This window comes from Hypanus sabinus, chromosome 6 (genome assembly GCF_030144855.1).
Source record: "Hypanus sabinus isolate sHypSab1 chromosome 6, sHypSab1.hap1, whole genome shotgun sequence".
NCBI lineage: Eukaryota > Metazoa > Chordata > Chondrichthyes > Myliobatiformes > Dasyatidae > Hypanus > Hypanus sabinus.
The window spans coordinates 6,707,211-6,723,937 of NC_082711.1; the positions used below are offsets into that span (position 1 = coordinate 6,707,211).

General features: G+C 51.1%; 1 protein-coding gene across 4 annotated transcripts in view; it reads right to left on the reverse strand.

Annotated features, from left to right (window-relative positions):
* The window catches only part of mroh1 (maestro heat-like repeat family member 1), a 170,424-nt gene that overhangs the window by 28,241 nt on the left and 125,456 nt on the right, over positions 1-16,727 (reverse strand). For all 4 annotated transcript variants that reach the window (XR_009512556.1, XM_059971605.1, XM_059971608.1 and 1 more), the window contains exons 25-31: positions 15,292-15,371; positions 14,263-14,398; positions 12,924-13,019; positions 12,144-12,248; positions 11,233-11,368; positions 9,472-9,584; positions 7,261-7,413 (exon numbers count right to left, since the gene is read on the reverse strand). Coding sequence is in view for 3 of the 4 variants with exons in the window: in XM_059971605.1 (XP_059827588.1) it covers positions 7,261-7,413; positions 9,472-9,584; positions 11,233-11,368; positions 12,144-12,248; positions 12,924-13,019; positions 14,263-14,398; positions 15,292-15,371 (819 nt within the window). In the remaining variant the exon portion in view is untranslated. The remainder of the gene's footprint in view (positions 1-7,260; positions 7,414-9,471; positions 9,585-11,232; positions 11,369-12,143; positions 12,249-12,923; positions 13,020-14,262; positions 14,399-15,291; positions 15,372-16,727) is intronic.

Consider the following 16,727-nt stretch of genomic DNA (forward strand, 5'->3'; position numbering starts at 1 on the left):
GGAAATATATGATAATGTATTTGGTAAAAGGAACAATAGTGCAGACTATTATCTACAAACCCCATTTCCAGAAAAGTTGGGATATTTTCCAAAATACAATAAAAACAAAGATCTGTGATATGTTAATTCACGTGAACCTTTATTTAACTGACAAAAGTACAAAGAAAAGATTTTCAACAGTTTTACTGACCAACTTAATTGTATTTTGTAAGTATCCACAAATTTAGAATTTGATGGCTGCAACACACTCAACAGAAGTTGGGACAGAGGCATGTTTACCATTGTGTTACATCACCTTTCCTTTTAATAACACTTTTTAATCGTTTTGGAACTGAGGATACTAATTGTAGTAGATTTGCAATTGGAAATTTTGTCCATTCTTGCTTGATATAAGACTTCAGCTGCTCAACAGTCCGTGGTCTCCGTTGTCTGATTCTCCTCTTCATGACGCGCCATACGTTTTCAATAGGAGATAGATCTGGACTGGCAGCAGGCCAGTCAAGCACACGCACTCTGTGTCTACAAAGCCACGTTGTTGTAGCCCGCGCAGAATGTGGTCTGGCATTGTCCTGCTGAAATAAGCATGGACGTCCCGGGAAGAGACGTCGCCTTGATGGCAACAGATCTCTCTAAAATCCTAATATATGCCTCAGAGTCAATGGTACCTTCACATACATGCAATCACCCATGCTGTGGGCACTGATGCACCCCCATACCATCACAGATGCTGGCTTTTGCACCTTTCGCTGATGACAATCAGGATAGTCGTTTTCATCTTTGACACGGAGAACTCGACGCCTGTTTTCTCCAAAAACTAGCTGAAATGTGGACTCATCTGATCACTGCACACAGTTCCACAGTCTTTCGGTCCATCTGAGATGAGCTCAGGCCCAGAGAACTCGCCGGTGTTTCTGCATAGAGTTGATGTATGGCTTCCTCCTTGCGTAATACAGTTTCAAGTTGCATTTCTGGATGCAGCGACGGACTGTGTTAAGTGGCAATGGTTTTCCAAAGTACTCCTGAGCCCAGGTGGCTATAATTGTCACAGTAGCGTGACGGTTTCTTAGGCAGTGGCGCCTGAGGGCTCAAAAATCACGCGCATTCAGCAGTGGTTTCCGACCTTGCCCTTTACGCACTGAGAGGTCTCTGAATTCTCTGAATCTTTTCACAATATTATGTACTATAGATGTTAAAAGACCTAAATTCTCTGCAATCTTGCGTTGGGAAATGTTCCTTTTGAACTAACTAACAATTCTCTCACAAACTTTGGCACAAAGTGGTGAGCTACGACCCATCCTTACTTGCAAAGACTGAGCCTTTGATGGACGCTACTTTTATACCCAGTCATGATACCTTACCTGCTACCAATTAGCCTGCTTAATGTGGAGTCTTCCAAACCGGTGTTACTTGAATATTCTGTGCATTTTTCAATCTTATTTTAACTCTGTCCCAACTTTTGTTGCAGCCATCAAATTCTAAATTTGTGTATATTTACAAAATACAATTAAGTTGGTCAGTAAAACTATTGAAAATCTTTTCTTTGTACTTTTGTCAGTTAAATAAGGGTTCACACGAATTAACATATCACACATCTTTGTTTTTATTGCATTTTGGAAAATATCCCAACTTTTCTGGAAATGGGGAGAAGGTTCAAACATCAGAGGTGCAGAGGGACTCAGGATTTCTCGTGCAAGACTCCCTGAAGGTTAATTTTACAGGGTGACTCTGTGGTAAAAAAGGCAAATGCAGTGTTGGCATTTATTTCAAGGAATAGAATATAAAAGCAAGGAGATAACGCTGAGCCTTTATAAGACACTAGGCAGGCTGCACTTGGAGAATTGTCAACAGTTTTGGGCCCCATATCTCAGAAAGGATGTGTTGTCATTGGAGAGTCCAGAGGAGGTTCACGAGGATGATTCTGGGAGTGAAGGGGTTAACATGCGAGAAGTGTTTGGCAGCTTTGGGCCTGTACTCACTGGAATTTGGAAGAATATGGGGGGGGGGGAATCTCATTGAAACCTACTGAATGTTGAAAGGACTGGATAGGGTGGATGTGGAGAGGATGTTTCCTATGGCGGGGATATCTAGAACTATAACAGAGGTAAGGAGGAATTTTTTTAGCCAGAGAGTAGTGAATCTGTGGAATGTTCTGCCACAGACTGCGGTGGAGGCCGAGTCCGTGCGTAGATTTAAGGCGGAAGTTGATAGTTTCCTGATTGGTCAGGGGATCAAAAGATTTGGTGAGAAGGCCAGTGTAGGGGGTTGAGCGGGATCCAGGATCAGCCGTGATGGAATGGCGGAGCAGACTCAATGGCTTGAATAGCCTAATTCTGCTCCTGTCTTATGCTTGTCCGGAGAACTGAAGCAACGTTGCCGCCTGCTGTCCGGAAAGTAAAACTGCAGCAAGGACTGAGATTCTCTACGAATGTCAAGTTTAACTGGCAGTCAATTATATGAGTGCATACAGCTAAACAAAACAGTGTTCCTCTGAGGCAACAGTGCAAAACACACCACGTACAGTCACACAGAGCACACAAAAAGTTACGATTGCACAAACAGTCACAAAAAATATTAGCTCAAGATCCCTGAATGGCATGATGGACACCAGCACAGACCAACAAGCTCCGTAGCAAATTCCAATAAACGTACAAACGTCCACTCCTACAATACAGCCTCCTCTCTGTCTTTCCCTGAGTCTGGCTGCTGATGTTTCCAGGGCCAGAGAATAGAGATCCGTCAGTGAGTGTGAGAGTGAGCAGGACACAGAGCAGGAGTGGGCAGGAGGGAGGGGTAGGGGGGAAAGAGGGAGGGGCGGCAGAGAGTGGGGCAGCAGAGGGGGGTGGTTGGAGGGAGGAGGCTGTGAGGGGTAGAGAGGGGGATGGAGAGTGAGAGGTAATGAATTGAATTGACTTTATTGCCTGCATCCCTCAGTAAAGAGGAGTTAAGATCTCAGTCTAAATGTGCAATGTGCAATTTCTAGTCATTTATAATGAATGGTATGTACAACAGGACAATCAATATAGCATAGGAATACAATTGTATCAGCATGAATCAATCAGTCGGATGGCCTGGTGGAAGAAGCTGTCCCGGAGCCTGTTGGTCCTGGCTTTTATGCTGCCGTACCGTTTCCCGGATGGTAACAGCTGGAACAGTTGGTGGTTGGGGTGACTCAGGTCCCCAATGATCCTTTGGGCCCTTTTCACACACCTGTCTCTGTAAATGTCCTGAATAGTGGGAAGTTCACAACTACAGATGCGCTAGGCTGTCCACACCACTCTCTGCAGAGTCCTGCGGTTGGTTGAGGGGTACCGTTCCCAAACCAGGCAGTGATGCAGCCAGTCAGGATGCTCTCAATTGTGCCCCTATAGAAAGTTCTTATGATCTGGGGACCCACACCAAACTTCTTCAACCGTCTGAGGTGAAAGAGGTGCAGTTGTGCCTTTTTCACCACACAGCTGGTGTGTACAGACCACGGGAGAACTTGATGCTGTTCACCCTCTCAACCCCAGATCCATTGATGTCAATAGGGGTTAGCCTGTCTCCATTCCTCCTGTTGTCCACATCTAGCTCCTTTGTTTTTGCAACATTGAGGGAGAGGTTGTTTTCTTGACACCACTGTGTCAGGGTGATGACTTCTTCTCTGTAGGCTGTCTCATTATTATTTGAGATTAGGCCAGTCAGTGTAGTGCTGTCAGCAAATTTAATTAGCAGATTGGAGCTGTGGGTGGTGACTGTCATGGGCATACAGAGAGTGAAGGAGGGAGCTTAGGACACGGCCTTGAGGGGCAACTGTGTTGAGGGTCAGGGGGTGAAGGTGAGGGAATCCACTCTCATCACCTGCTGGTGATCTGACAGGAAGTCCAGGATCCAGCCGCACAAGGCAGGGTGAAGGCCGAGGTCCCTGAGCTTCTTGTCGAGTCTGGAAGGAATTATGGTGTTGAATGCTGAACTGTAGTCCAAGAACAGCATCCTCACCTGAGCATCTCTCTTCTCCAGTTGTGAAAGGATGGTGTGTAGAGCTGTGGGTGGAGTGAGAGGGAGAGGGAGAGCATGCGCGAGTGAGTGAGAGAGAAAGGGGAGTGAGAGTGTGTGCACGTGTGTGGGTATGTTCGTGTGTGAGTGCGTGTGTGAATGTACTTGGGTGTGTGGGGGTGAGTGTGAGTGTGTGTGAATGTATGTGGGGGTGAGTGAGTGTGAACGTACCTGGGTGTGTGGGGGTGAGTGTGTGTGAATGTACGTGAGTGTGTGGGGTTGAGTGTGAGTGTGTGTGAATGTATGTGGGGGTGAGTGAGTGTGAACGTACCTGGGTGTGTGGGGGTGAGTGTGAGTGTGTGAATGTACGTGGGTGTGTGGGGGTGAGTGTGAGTGTGTGAATGTACGTGGGTGTGTGGGGGTGAGTGTGAGTGTGTGAACGTACGTGGGTGTGTGGGGGTGAGTGTGAGTGTGTGAACGTACGTGGGTGTGTGGGGGTGAGTGTACGTGTGTGAATGTACGTGGGTGTGTGTGGGTGAGTGTACGTGGGTGTGTGGGGGTGAGTGTGTGTGTGTGAATGTACGTGGGTGTGTGGGGGTGAGTGTGTGTGTGTGAACGTACGTGGGTGTGTGGGGGTGAGTGTGAGTGTGTGAACGTACGTGGGTGTGTGGGGGTGAGTGTGAGTGTGTGAACGTACGTGGGTGTGTGGGGGTGAGTGTGAGTGTGTGAACGTACGTGGGTGTGTGGGGGTGAGTGTGAGTGTGTGAACGTACGTGGGTGTGTGGGGGTGAGTGTGAGTGTGTGAACGTACGTGGGTGTGTGGGGGTGAGTGAGTGTGTGAACGTACGTGGGTGTGTGGGGGTGAGTGTACGTGTGTGAACGTACGTGGGTGTGTGGGGGTGAGTGTGAGTGTGTGAACGTACGTGGGTGTGTGGGGGTGAGTGTGAGTGTGTGAATGTACGTGGGTGTGTGGGGGTGAGTGTGAGTGTGTGAATGTACGTGGGTGTGTGGGGGTGAGTGTGAGTGTGTGAATGTACGTGGGTGTGTGGGGGTGAGTGTGAGTGTGTGAATGTACGTGGGTGTGTGGGGGTGAGTGTGAGTGTGTGAATGTACGTGGGTGTGTGGGGGTGAGTGTGAGTGTGTGAATGTGTGGGGGTGAGTGTGAGTGTGTGAATGTGTGGGGGTGAGTGTGAGTGTGTGAACGTACGTGGGTGTGTGGGGGTGAGTGTGAGTGTGAACGTACGTGGGTGTGTGGGGGTGAGTGTGAGTGTGTGAACGTACGTGGGTGTGTGGGGGTGAGTGTGAGTGTGTGAACGTACGTGGGTGTGTGGGGGTGAGTGTACGTGTGTGAACGTACGTGGGTGTGTGGGGGTGAGTGTGAGTGTGTGAATGTACGTGGGTGTGTGGGGGTGAGTGTGAGTGTGTGAATGTACGTGGGTGTGTGGGGGTGAGTGTGAGTGTGTGAATGTACGTGGGTGTGTGGGGGTGAGTGTGAGTGTGTGAATGTACGTGGGTGTGTGGGGGTGAGTGTGAGTGTGTGAATGTACGTGGGTGTGTGGGGGTGAGTGTGAGTGTGTGAATGTACGTGGGTGTGTGGGGGTGAGTGTGAGTGTGTGAATGTACGTGGGTGTGTGGGGGTGAGTGTGAGTGTGTGAATGTACGTGGGTGTGTGGGGGTGAGTGTGAGTGTGTGAATGTACGTGGGTGTGTGGGGGTGAGTGTGAGTGTGTGAATGTACGTGGGTGTGTGGGGGTGAGTGTGAGTGTGTGAATGTACGTGGGTGTGTGGGGGTGAGTGTGAGTGTGTGAATGTACGTGGGTGTGTGGGGGTGAGTGTGAGTGTGTGAATGTACGTGGGTGTGTGGGGGTGAGTGTGAGTGTGTGTGTGTGGAAAGGAGTTTGTGCTGTTGTTGTTTTGTCACGGCTGGTGTTGATCTGCTGAATGTTCTGGGTACATTAGTTTGGTGCTGGAATTAGTGACGACACTTGCAGGCTGCCCCAGCACACCCTTAGGTCAGTCACAGAGAAGCACGGCACAGAAACAGGCCCCTCGCTCTACTTAGTCTGTGGCAAATCATTTAAACTGCCTACCTGTACCCAAACCATAGCCCTCTCATCCACGTACCTATACAAACTATTCAAACATTGAGATTCAACCCGTATCCACCACTTCCACTGGCAGACTGTTCCACACTCTCACCACCCTCAGAGTGAAGCTATTCCCCCGATGTTCCCCTTAAATTTCTCACCTTTCACCCTTAACCCATGACCTCTGGCTGTCATCCCAGCCAACCTCAGTGGAAAAAGCCTGCTTGCATTTACCCTATCGATACCCCTCAATTGAATCTCCCCTCAGTCTTCAGTATTCCAAGGAATAACTGGTTGTGAGAGGTGCTAATGCCAACTGCACGTTTCAATAGGCACATCATAGATAAATTGGAATCCGAATTTAATTAGCCCTTCTCATCAGTTTTATATACACGGAACACTGGACGTTACCACAGTGTGGGAGTGTAGATAACACAGGGCGATGTTTGCAGATTTTCCAAAAGGGTCAGGGACACTGTTATCAGGCCCCAGAATGACAGAAGTGAACTCTCCATCTCTCAGTCTATCTCCGTGGCCCTCGTCCGTCTGCCTGCCTGCACCCTGAAACACTGAACGTGAAATCCCGTCGACTCCACCGTGGACGGTCCTCACCCAGTTGTGGGAGGAGGAGGGTCAGGCACGGGGCTCACAACCTCATCACAAAGAAACCCAGAGCGACAGAAACACCAAAGACCTCATCACTGGGAGAGGAAGGGTCTTCACGGATGGGCTGCACCTGGGGACAACTTGAAAAGCAGACAGAGGACAGAGAGCAGTAGATATAGGAGCAGAATTAGGCCATTCAGCCCATCCAGTCTGCTCCATTCCATCATGGCCGATCCATTTCCCTCAAACCCATTCTTCTGCCTTTTTCCCTTAACCCTTCACACCCTGACTAATGAAGAACCCAGCAACCAACACTTTAAATATACCCAATGGCCTCCACAGCTGTTTGTGGCAATCAATTTCACACATTCGCCACCCTCTCTTCTCAATGGAGGTCCCTCTATTCCGAGGCTGTGCCCCCTGCACGTACAGGGCTGCTGTTAAGCTGCCGGACAATGGGCTTACAGAGAAGGTCCTGCCGTGTTACCAGCAACCAGGTTTTTCGGTCGCTGCTTCACCTTGCCGACGGTTCTGGTTGCCCACAGTCTTTCACTGAACCGGTTACCGGTAGCTGGCATCAGCCACTGATCACTAACCTGGTCACCGAGGCTGCTGCCCCTGATCCTGACGATGGTATTGATGATGACAGAGGCTGCGCTGGAGCAGTTGGGGTGGGGATCTAGCAGACCCTCGAAGAGCAGGCGGAGTAGAGGATGCAGCTGTCCCTGGGGAATGGTCTTCGCAATCACCTGTGAACAAGGTGAAGAGTCAGAATCAAAGAAACAGGCCACTTCATCCATGCTTTACCCGTCTTTACATTAGCTTTATTTGTCATATGTACATAATGTACACCGACTGTGTCAATAACCAACACAATCGGAGGGTTATGCTGGGTGTAGCCTGCGAGTGCTGATGTTGTGATGTACCTGAGGCAAATAGAGCTAATCCACTCGCCTTCTGGCATCCTGTTCCGTTAACCCCTGTGTGAAAACCTTACCCCTCACATCTCCCCTCACCATAAACCCAAGCCCTTGAGTTCTAGACTCTTTTTACATTTTTTCCACATTTCTCAGTTAGCCACATTATTTTCCATCTGCCACTTCCATAAGTCAGAGGAGTAGACTTGGGCCATTTGGCCCATCGAGTCTGCACTGCCATTCCATTATGGCTGATTTATTACCTCTCTCAACCCCATTCTCCAGCCTTTTCCCTGTAACTTTTGACACCCTGACTAATCAGGAACCTATCAACCTCCATTTTAAATACACCCAATGACTTGGCCTCCACAGCCGTCTTTGGCAATGAATTCCACAGATTCACCTCCTTTATATTCCTGGCTAGCTTGCGTTCGTACCTCATTTTTCTCCCCGTATTGCCTTTTTAGTTAAGTTCTGTTGTTCCTTAAAAATTTCCCAATCATCTGTCCTCCCACTCACCTTAGCTCTGTCATACTTCCTTTTTTTAAAAAATGCTATGCAATCTCTGACTTCCTTTGTCAACCACTGTGGCCCCTTTCCCCCTTTGAATCCTTCCTTCTCTGGGGGATGAACTGATTTTGCACTTTGTGCATTATTCCCAAGAATACCTGCCATTGCTGTTCCACTGTCTTTTCTGCTAGGATATCCATCCAGTTAACTTTGGCCAGCTCCTCCCTCATGGCTCCATAGTCTCTTTGTTCAACTGCAACACTGGCACCTCTGATCTGCCCTTATCCTTCTCAAATTGCAGATAAAAACTTATATTATGATCACTACCTCCTAATGGCTCCTTTACTTCAAGATCGCTTATCAAATCCTGTTCATTACATCGTTTTTCTATTCTAGTCCTCTTGAAATGAATGCAAACATTGTATTTGCCGTCCTCACCACAGACTCAACCTGCAACCTTTTGAGAATCCTGCACAAGGACTCCCAAGACCCTTCAAGCCTCAGTTTTTTTGTATTTTCTCTCCGTTTAGAAAATAGTCAACCCTTTCATGTCTTCTACCAAAGTGCATGACCATACACTTCCCAACACTGAATTCCATCTGCCACTTTTTTTGCCCATTCTCCTAATTTGTCTAGGTTCTTCTGTAGCCTCTCTACTTCCTCAAAACTACCTGCCCCTCCATCTACCTTCATATCATCTGCAAACTTTGCAACAAAGCCATCAATTCCATCATCCAAATCATTGACATATAACGTAAAAGAATCAGTCCCAACACAGACCCCTGGGGAACACCACTGGACCCCAGCAGCCAACCGGAAAAGGCTCCCTTCATTCCCACTCTTTGCCTCCTGCTAATCAGCCACTGCTTTATCCATGATAAAATCTCGATCTCCTCCACCTGATGCTTCTAAACTCCAGTCAGTACAGACCCAGAGGCAACGATCTCAGATATCAGGTTAATTAATCCCGTGATTAGGCTAGAGTTAAATCAGGGGCTGCTGGTTGGGCCAGATGGATCTGTCCTGCACTGTAGCACTAAATAAATAGAATTTAATCTTCCTCTTATACCATTAACCTCAGTGTCAAAAAACTTACCCCTCAGATTCCCTTTAAATTTCTCCCCCTCCCACTTTAAAACTCAAGTTCTCACTCCCTTTTTGTTATTTTTGAGCCAATTTCTTATAGTTTTCCACATGATCTTTCATCTGCTACATCCATGTCAATGAAATCAGCTCAAGCATACCCTCGCAGTATCTCCTGGTCTCACACTGCCACCTAGCTCTCCCCGCTCATTGTCTACCAGTCACCTCAGACCTGTGACCTTGTCTACGGGCAGGATCCCGATCCCTCCCTGAACCACCTGCCCCACCCCGTCTCACCTGCCCAATCTCGGAGCAGGTACAGAAGAGAGCCCCACCCTCTGAGGAATCCAAGGAGTCTCGGAGAGTCTGGAGACGTTCCAGATCTTGGTCTCGATGGTCGGAGGCAAACCCTGCGGGCAGTGAGGTGGAGCGGGGGGGGGGTGTCAAACAGGGAGTTAGAGGTCGGAGGGGTTCAGACTGCAAGTAAAGACCAATCCCATTCATTGCTTCGTGTCCTGTTAGCCTCCCCAAAGTTTCCCTCTTCCCCATTTCCTATCCTTGCCCTTCTCACTCCTCTTTCTTCCTCCCCATTCAGTTCTCCCTCTTCAGCTGTTTCCCCCATCCTGCTCCTAAATCTCCATCTTCGCATCCTCCCCTATGTCGCTCCACTCCAGTCTCGCCCTCTGCCCACACCCACGCGACCCCACCTTCCATCTCCCTCTTCCTCACCCTCCCTCCTCCCGTCTCCCCACTTTGCCCCTTCAGTCATGAATACTTGCCCTTTCCCTCTCCACTTCCCCTGACCTAACCCTTCCCCATTCCCTCCACAACCCCATCACCACCTCCCCCTCCCAATTCCCACCCCTCCATCACCCACTGTCCCCCACTTCAATGCTTAACACTTGCCCTCTTCTTATCTACTGAAAGCTGAAAGTAAATTTACCATCCAAGTCCTTAAGTTTGTGAGAGGAGGAGGGTTGGACATGGAACTAGCAACCCCATCCTGTAAAAGCCCAGAGCTACAGAAACACAGGAGTTCCTGGGAGAGGAAGAATACACCAAGGATCATGGATTTACATGAGGACCATGAGGAGTGTCCAGATCTCTATCTAAGGAGTGAGGAGAGGCAGGACCCCCCCCCCCACCCGGCTGACCCAGACCAGATACAAACCTGCTGTCAGCCTCCGCTGGAAAGTGGAACGAGGTGGGACTGAATAGCACAGTCACAGAGGGCCGAATGGCCTCTACCACCTCTTTTCCTGTCTGAAGACATTCAGTGACTATCTGAATACATAATATACCGTCTCCTGCACTCCACCTGTCTCTTCTGTGACCAGGAGACAATGAATTTATTATCCAAGTACATATACATCACCATTTATTATCCCTGCAGATGATTCGAAGAAAGGTGGAGGGGGAGGTAGTTTGAGGAAACAGGGAGGCGACAGAAGGAGTAATGGGGGACAAGGAGAATGGGCAAAGAAGTGGCAGATGGAATACAGTGCTGGGACGTGTACAGTCATGCACTTTGGTAGAGGAAATGAAAGGTTTTGACTATTTTCTAAATGGAGAGAAAATACAAAACACTGAGGTGCACAGGAACTTGGGAGGGCTCCCTAAATGTTGATTTGCAGTTGAATGGTGAAAGGCCTTGATAGAGTGGATGTGGAGAGGGTGTTTTCCATGATGAAAGAGTCTAGGACCAGCGGACACAGTCTCAGAATACAGGGGTGGACTTTTAGAACAGAGATGAGGAGGAATTTCTTTGGTCACAGAGTGGTGAATGTGAGTGGCCAAACGTTGCCGTGGATTGGACTCGATGGTGGGGTCTGCAGGCTGACGTATCGGTTCTGTGTTGTGGTGAGTGAAGTTATCCTCGCTGGTTTAGCAGCCTGATGGTAACAACTCCCTGAACCTGCTGGTGTGGGACTTGCAATTCTTGATGGTTGCAGTGATCTCCCATGCATCACCTGCCTCCACTCCCCCCTCCTCCTCGCCCTCCATCGCATAGCTGCCCTCCAATCACTAACACTCCACCATGCTTCCCCCCACACTCACCGGCGTATCGCTGCTGGATGCAAAGAAGGGTGTGAACCCCCTCCACCGCGTTCCGCCGTACCGTCACCAGCGGGTCGGTGCTCCGGGGGACCAGGCGGCCGATGATTGTCCCCAGGTTGTGGAAGGTCACCATGGCCTTGGGGAACAATGGGAGGGGGCATCAGTTTAATGTTGTCACGTGTACCGAGGTACAAAGGCCTCGAAAAGCTAGATTGTCAGGTCAAGGGTTCATCCTATTGTGCTTACAAACCATAAGAAAGACTAGCTTGGAGTTTAGAGGATCTCAACTGGGAAATTATGTATGATATAGAGTGGAAAACCTGTCCAGCATACTGCCCATACCGATCTTTCATTCCAACAGTAGTACTGCCTAGAGCAAATGTTCATGGTGTTTATACCCTGGGAGTGTGTGCCCAATGTTATAAAGCACTACAGCACAGAAACTGCCCTTCAGCCCATCTAGTCTGTCCCAAAGCATATTCTGCTTAGTCCTATCGACCTGCACTTGCACCCTCCATACTCCTCCCACCCATGTACTTAAACATTACAGTCGAACCTGCATCCAGCACTCGTCCCACACTCTCCCCCCCGCCCCCGAGTGAAGAAGTTCCCCCTCAGGTTCCCTTTCAACATTTCACCTTTCACCCTTCACCCATCACCTCTGGTTGTAGTCCCGCCCAACCTCAGGGGGAAAGCCTGCTTGCATTGACCCTACCTATACCCCTCCTTGTTTTGTCCACTTCCATCAAATCCCTCGATTCTCCTAACATATTGAACCTTTCCCACACGGCAGTCCGAGGCACCATCTTTAGTAGACACATCTAGGTTTGAGACCCTGGAGATGGAGGGGTTCGGGTGTTCAGCTCGGCCTCTCACTGCCATCCCGCAGGGGGCTGATGGGTCACACTCACCCGGACGTTGAGTTTCTCCAGGTAAAAGGCCAGCAGATTGGAGAGGATGAGAACAGCGCGATCCCGCTCCCAGTCCCTGGCAGAGATGATCCAACCCTCGAGGTGCTGAGGGGAGCAGAGGGACGAGAGGAGGTGAAGATTAGATTTTGTCACCTCTACATCGAAACGGGTCGTTTGTGTCAAATCTGATCAGTGAAGATTGTACCTCCAGCAGCCCACAAATGTCCATCCAACAAGGCACAGCCACAATACCCTGACACTGGGGGGGAGTGGGGAGTGGGGGGGAGGGGGAGACGGGGGAGAGGGGAGGGGAGGGAGGAAGGGAAGGAAGTTATAAGGGTGGAGGGAAGGAGGGGAGGTGGGAGGGCGAAGAGAAGGGATGGGGAGGGAGGAGAGAGGGGATGGGATGGGGAGGGAGGAGAGAGGGGATGAGATGGGTGGGCATACATACCCTTCCCCTTCGCCCTGCTCCCAGCACATCACTGTCCCTCCCCAGCAGAGGGGGAGGGTAAGGTGTGAGAAACCGTTGCCATGTACCACCTCAGTGCCATGGAAATTGAACACGAAGGCCCTGACTCAATGGCGTGGCGTGGATGCACCTTAACCCGCCCATTTTCACTGCTCCCAGACCTCTGTAACCCAGCGTCCGCAAGCCCGGCGGGCTTCCCTTCTCCTGAATACCCGTTCGGTGTCAAGCGGGAACCCCAAGAGAGGCCACCTTCATTTCTTGAAGACCCCCTTCCCTCGACCACTCCACCCCTCTCCTCGGGCTCCCCATACCTTAAAGACAGCCTGCAGCCCATTGGGGCTCAGGTCCTGCAGAAGGACTTGCTTCAGGAGGTCCTGCAGGACGGTCAACGTTTCGGCAAAGAGGACCTGCAAGTGACAGCAGCTTCGTCAGAGCCCAAGACAAACACCTGCCCTGCCGGGGAGAGCTGCTCCATCAGCCCTCAAACGTCGGGTGCTCACCATGGGCCCCAGCGGTAAAGGCAACTCCACAGATACGTGAGGAGCTGTTTAGACAGACTCGTGAACGTGAGGAAAATGGAAGAATACGGACATTGTGTAGGAATTAGTTCAGTTAGTCATTTGACTGCTGATTTATTTGGTTCAGTAATTTAATTGTAGGCCGAAGGGCCTACCCGTTGCTGCACTGGTCAGTGTCCCCTAGTGTAAAGGCTCCACTCGATTAAGCCGACTATAACGTGTACAAAATGTTTGCCTTCACATCATCCCGATGGCGCCAAGTCCAGGCCGAGGACAACAGGTTGGAGGTCCGATGTCTGTGAGTCTGAGATTTGGGGCCAAGGACTGGAGAGGTGTGTGTGCACGTGTCTGTGTGCGTGTGTTTGAAAGGGTGGAAAGGTGAAAAAGTGGCCTGTTCTGCTGTTGTCAGTACAGCTACTTTCCTAAATGAACTTCCTTCAGTACCACCCCCCCAACAGTGTAATTCTCCCTCAAAACCACCCCCCCAACAGTGTGACCCTCCCTCAGTACCACCCCTTCCACAATCTGACCCACCCTCAGTGCCCCTCCCATAGTGTGACCCTCCCTCGTTACCGCCCCTCCAACAGTGTGACCCTCCCTCAGTACCACCCCTTCCACAATCTGACCCACCCTCAGTGCCCCTCCCATAGTGTGACCCTCCCTCGTTACCGCCCCTCCAACAGTGTGACCCTCCCTCAGTACCACCCCTTCCACAATCTGACCCACCCTCAGTGCCCCTCCCATAGTGTGACCCTCCCTCGTTACCGCCCCTCCAACAGTGTGACCCTCCCTCAATACCACCCCTTCCACAATCTGACCCTCCCTCGGTACCGCCCCTCCCAGTGTGACTCTCCCTCTGTACGGCCCCCCCCCCACAGTGTGACCCTCCCTTGGTACTGCTCCTCTCACAGAGTGACCCTCCCCCAGAACCGCCCCTCCCTCCGTACCACCCCTCCCACAGTGTGCCCCTCCCTCCGTACCACCCCCCCACAGTGTGCCCCTCCCTCCGTACCACCCCCCCACAGTGTGACCCTCCCTCGTTACCGCCCCTCCGACAGTGTGACCCTCCCTCAGAACCGCCCCTCCCACGGTGTAGGGATCCCTCATAGCCCCTGCCCACCCTGTTCCTCACCTCTCTCTCCTTCAGGCCGGGTCCACTCTCGTCCTTGCCTTTCTCCATGGCGGGGGGCAGCAACCCAAACACACTGTTCATGCAGGTTTTGACCAGTTCGAAGGTCTCCACCTCACCCAGAGGTGGGTCCAACTTACTGCAGACAGCGTCAAGGAGAACAGATCTACCCCTGCCAGGGAGAAACAATCTTCTGTCTGGAGTAGTGGGTGACCTACTGTTACTGGGGACGAAACACAACCTACTCACCGCTCTGCCTCAGTACGTACCGCCCCTCCCACAGCGCGACCCTCCCCCGGTACCGCCCCCCTCCCACAGCGCGACGCTCCCCCGGTACCGCCCCCTCCCACAGCGCGACCCTCCCCCGGTACCGCCCCTCCCACAGCGTGACCCTCCCTCGGTACCCGCCCCTCCCACAGCGCGACCCTCCCCCGGTACCGCCCCTCCCACAGCGCGACCCTCCCCCGGTACCGCCCCCCTCCCACAGCGCGACGCTCCCCCGGTACCGCCCCCTCCCACAGCGCGACCCTCCCCCGGTACCGCCCCTCCCACAGCGCGACCCTCCCCCGGTACCGCCCCTCCCACAGCGCGACCCTCCCCCCGGTACCGCCCCCCTCCCACAGTGCGACCCTCCCCCGGTACCGACCCTCCCTCAGGACTGCCCCCTCCCACAGTGTGACCCTCCCTCGGTACCGCCCCTCCCACAGAGCGACCCTCCCCCGGTACCGCCCCTCCCACAGCGCGACCCTCCCCCGGTACCGCCCCTCCCACAGCGCGACCCTCCCTCGGTACCGCCCCTCCCACAGTGTGACCCTCCCTCGGTACCGCCGCTCCCACAGCGCGACCCTCCCTCGGTACCACCCCCCTCCCACAGCATGACCCTCCCTCGGTACCGCCCCTCCCACAGTGCGACCCTCCCCCGGTACCGACCCTCCCTCAGGACTGCCCCCTCCCACAGTGTGACCCTCCCTCGGTACCGCCCCTCCCACAGCGTGTGGTTCCCCACGCCTATAGGTGCAATTTGTAGGATACAGCAGATGTGTGCAGGTTGTGATAGCTTGCTGTCTGATGGGGGTCCTCAGGCTGTCCGCTGGTTCCGCTCTGATCAAATCCTGCCTCCGAGGAAGGAACGGGAAGAAGATTAGTGGTCTATGTCCCTACACCATCTTGGAGTGCTACCCTATATAATGTGGCACAGCCATTGTATAGAACCACAGAACTCTACAGCACAGTACAGGCCCTTCTTGAAGCACCAGGTTCAGGAACAGTTACTACCCCTCAACCATCAGGCTCTTGAACCAGAGGAGATAATTTCATCCATTTAAGGACTCTGGTACAGTTATTTCTTGCTCATTATTTATTTATATCTGTTTATAATTAACAGTTCAAGATGTTTACAGTTTATAGTTATTATTCTATAGATTTGCTAAGTATGCCTGCAGGAGAAAGAATCTCTGGGTTGGATGTGGTGACATGTATGGACTCCGATAATAAATTTTATTTTGAAGTTCACTTTTAACTTTGATTATTTTATGCATTGTGCACCTTGGTCTGAGGAACATTGTTTCGTTTGGGGACACACGTGAACAGTTGTGTGTGAGGGACAGTGTTGCATTTGGTGATACACACATGTACGGTTACATGACAATAAACCGGAAGTATAAAATTGCCAGATTCATGCAGTGTGACACCTCCTACTGAGAAGTAATGTGTTTCTAGAAAATCAGTAAGTTTCTTCTGTACAGTTTTCCAATATATAACGGTATAGTTGTGTAAAGGGGGTTTCTTCTTTTTTCTTTGTAACTGTGTACGTAATCAAAAGGGCTTCTTTTGTTTTGTTAACTAGCAGGAATGCTTCTTTGTTGCGAGAGAGTGCTGGGAGAATTGTATTCCTTTGTAAACCAAATGGGGATTAATGTTCTTTCTTCTGAGTCTGTAAGCTTTTGTTGACGGGCTTTTGGGGAGATCGGCGCGAGGCGGTCGAGAGAGAGGACGCAATGCTGTAAGCTGGGCAAGGAACAGACCCCAAGCGGGGGTCCGAGGCCCGGAGGTACTCCGAGGAGCGGGGATGAAGCTAGAAGTGCTTGGTTGACCACTTCGGAGGGTCCTGAGCTGCGAGTCGAGGAGTTCGGAGGGGATCGAATGGTGGCCAGAAGACTTCAGTAATTGAGCTCCAACGGTTGTGCACGAAATGGTTTGGACTTTGACAAGTTTGGCGCCTGTTCTTTATTTTTTCTCTTCATATATACTGTATCGTTATTAATCACTTAGTTATAGTAACCTTTATAAATTGTACTCATTTAATCGCATATGGTGTACTGTCTGTTTTTGGGCGAGGTGGGGACATCACGCAGCACCTTCTTCGGCGGGGCCGAAGGCTGCTCCCCCTAGACGAGAATAAGCTGAGCGAGCCTGAGGCGACCCAGAGGGTTACAGTTGCTTCTATAGTTCTTTTAGGAAGCTTCTTG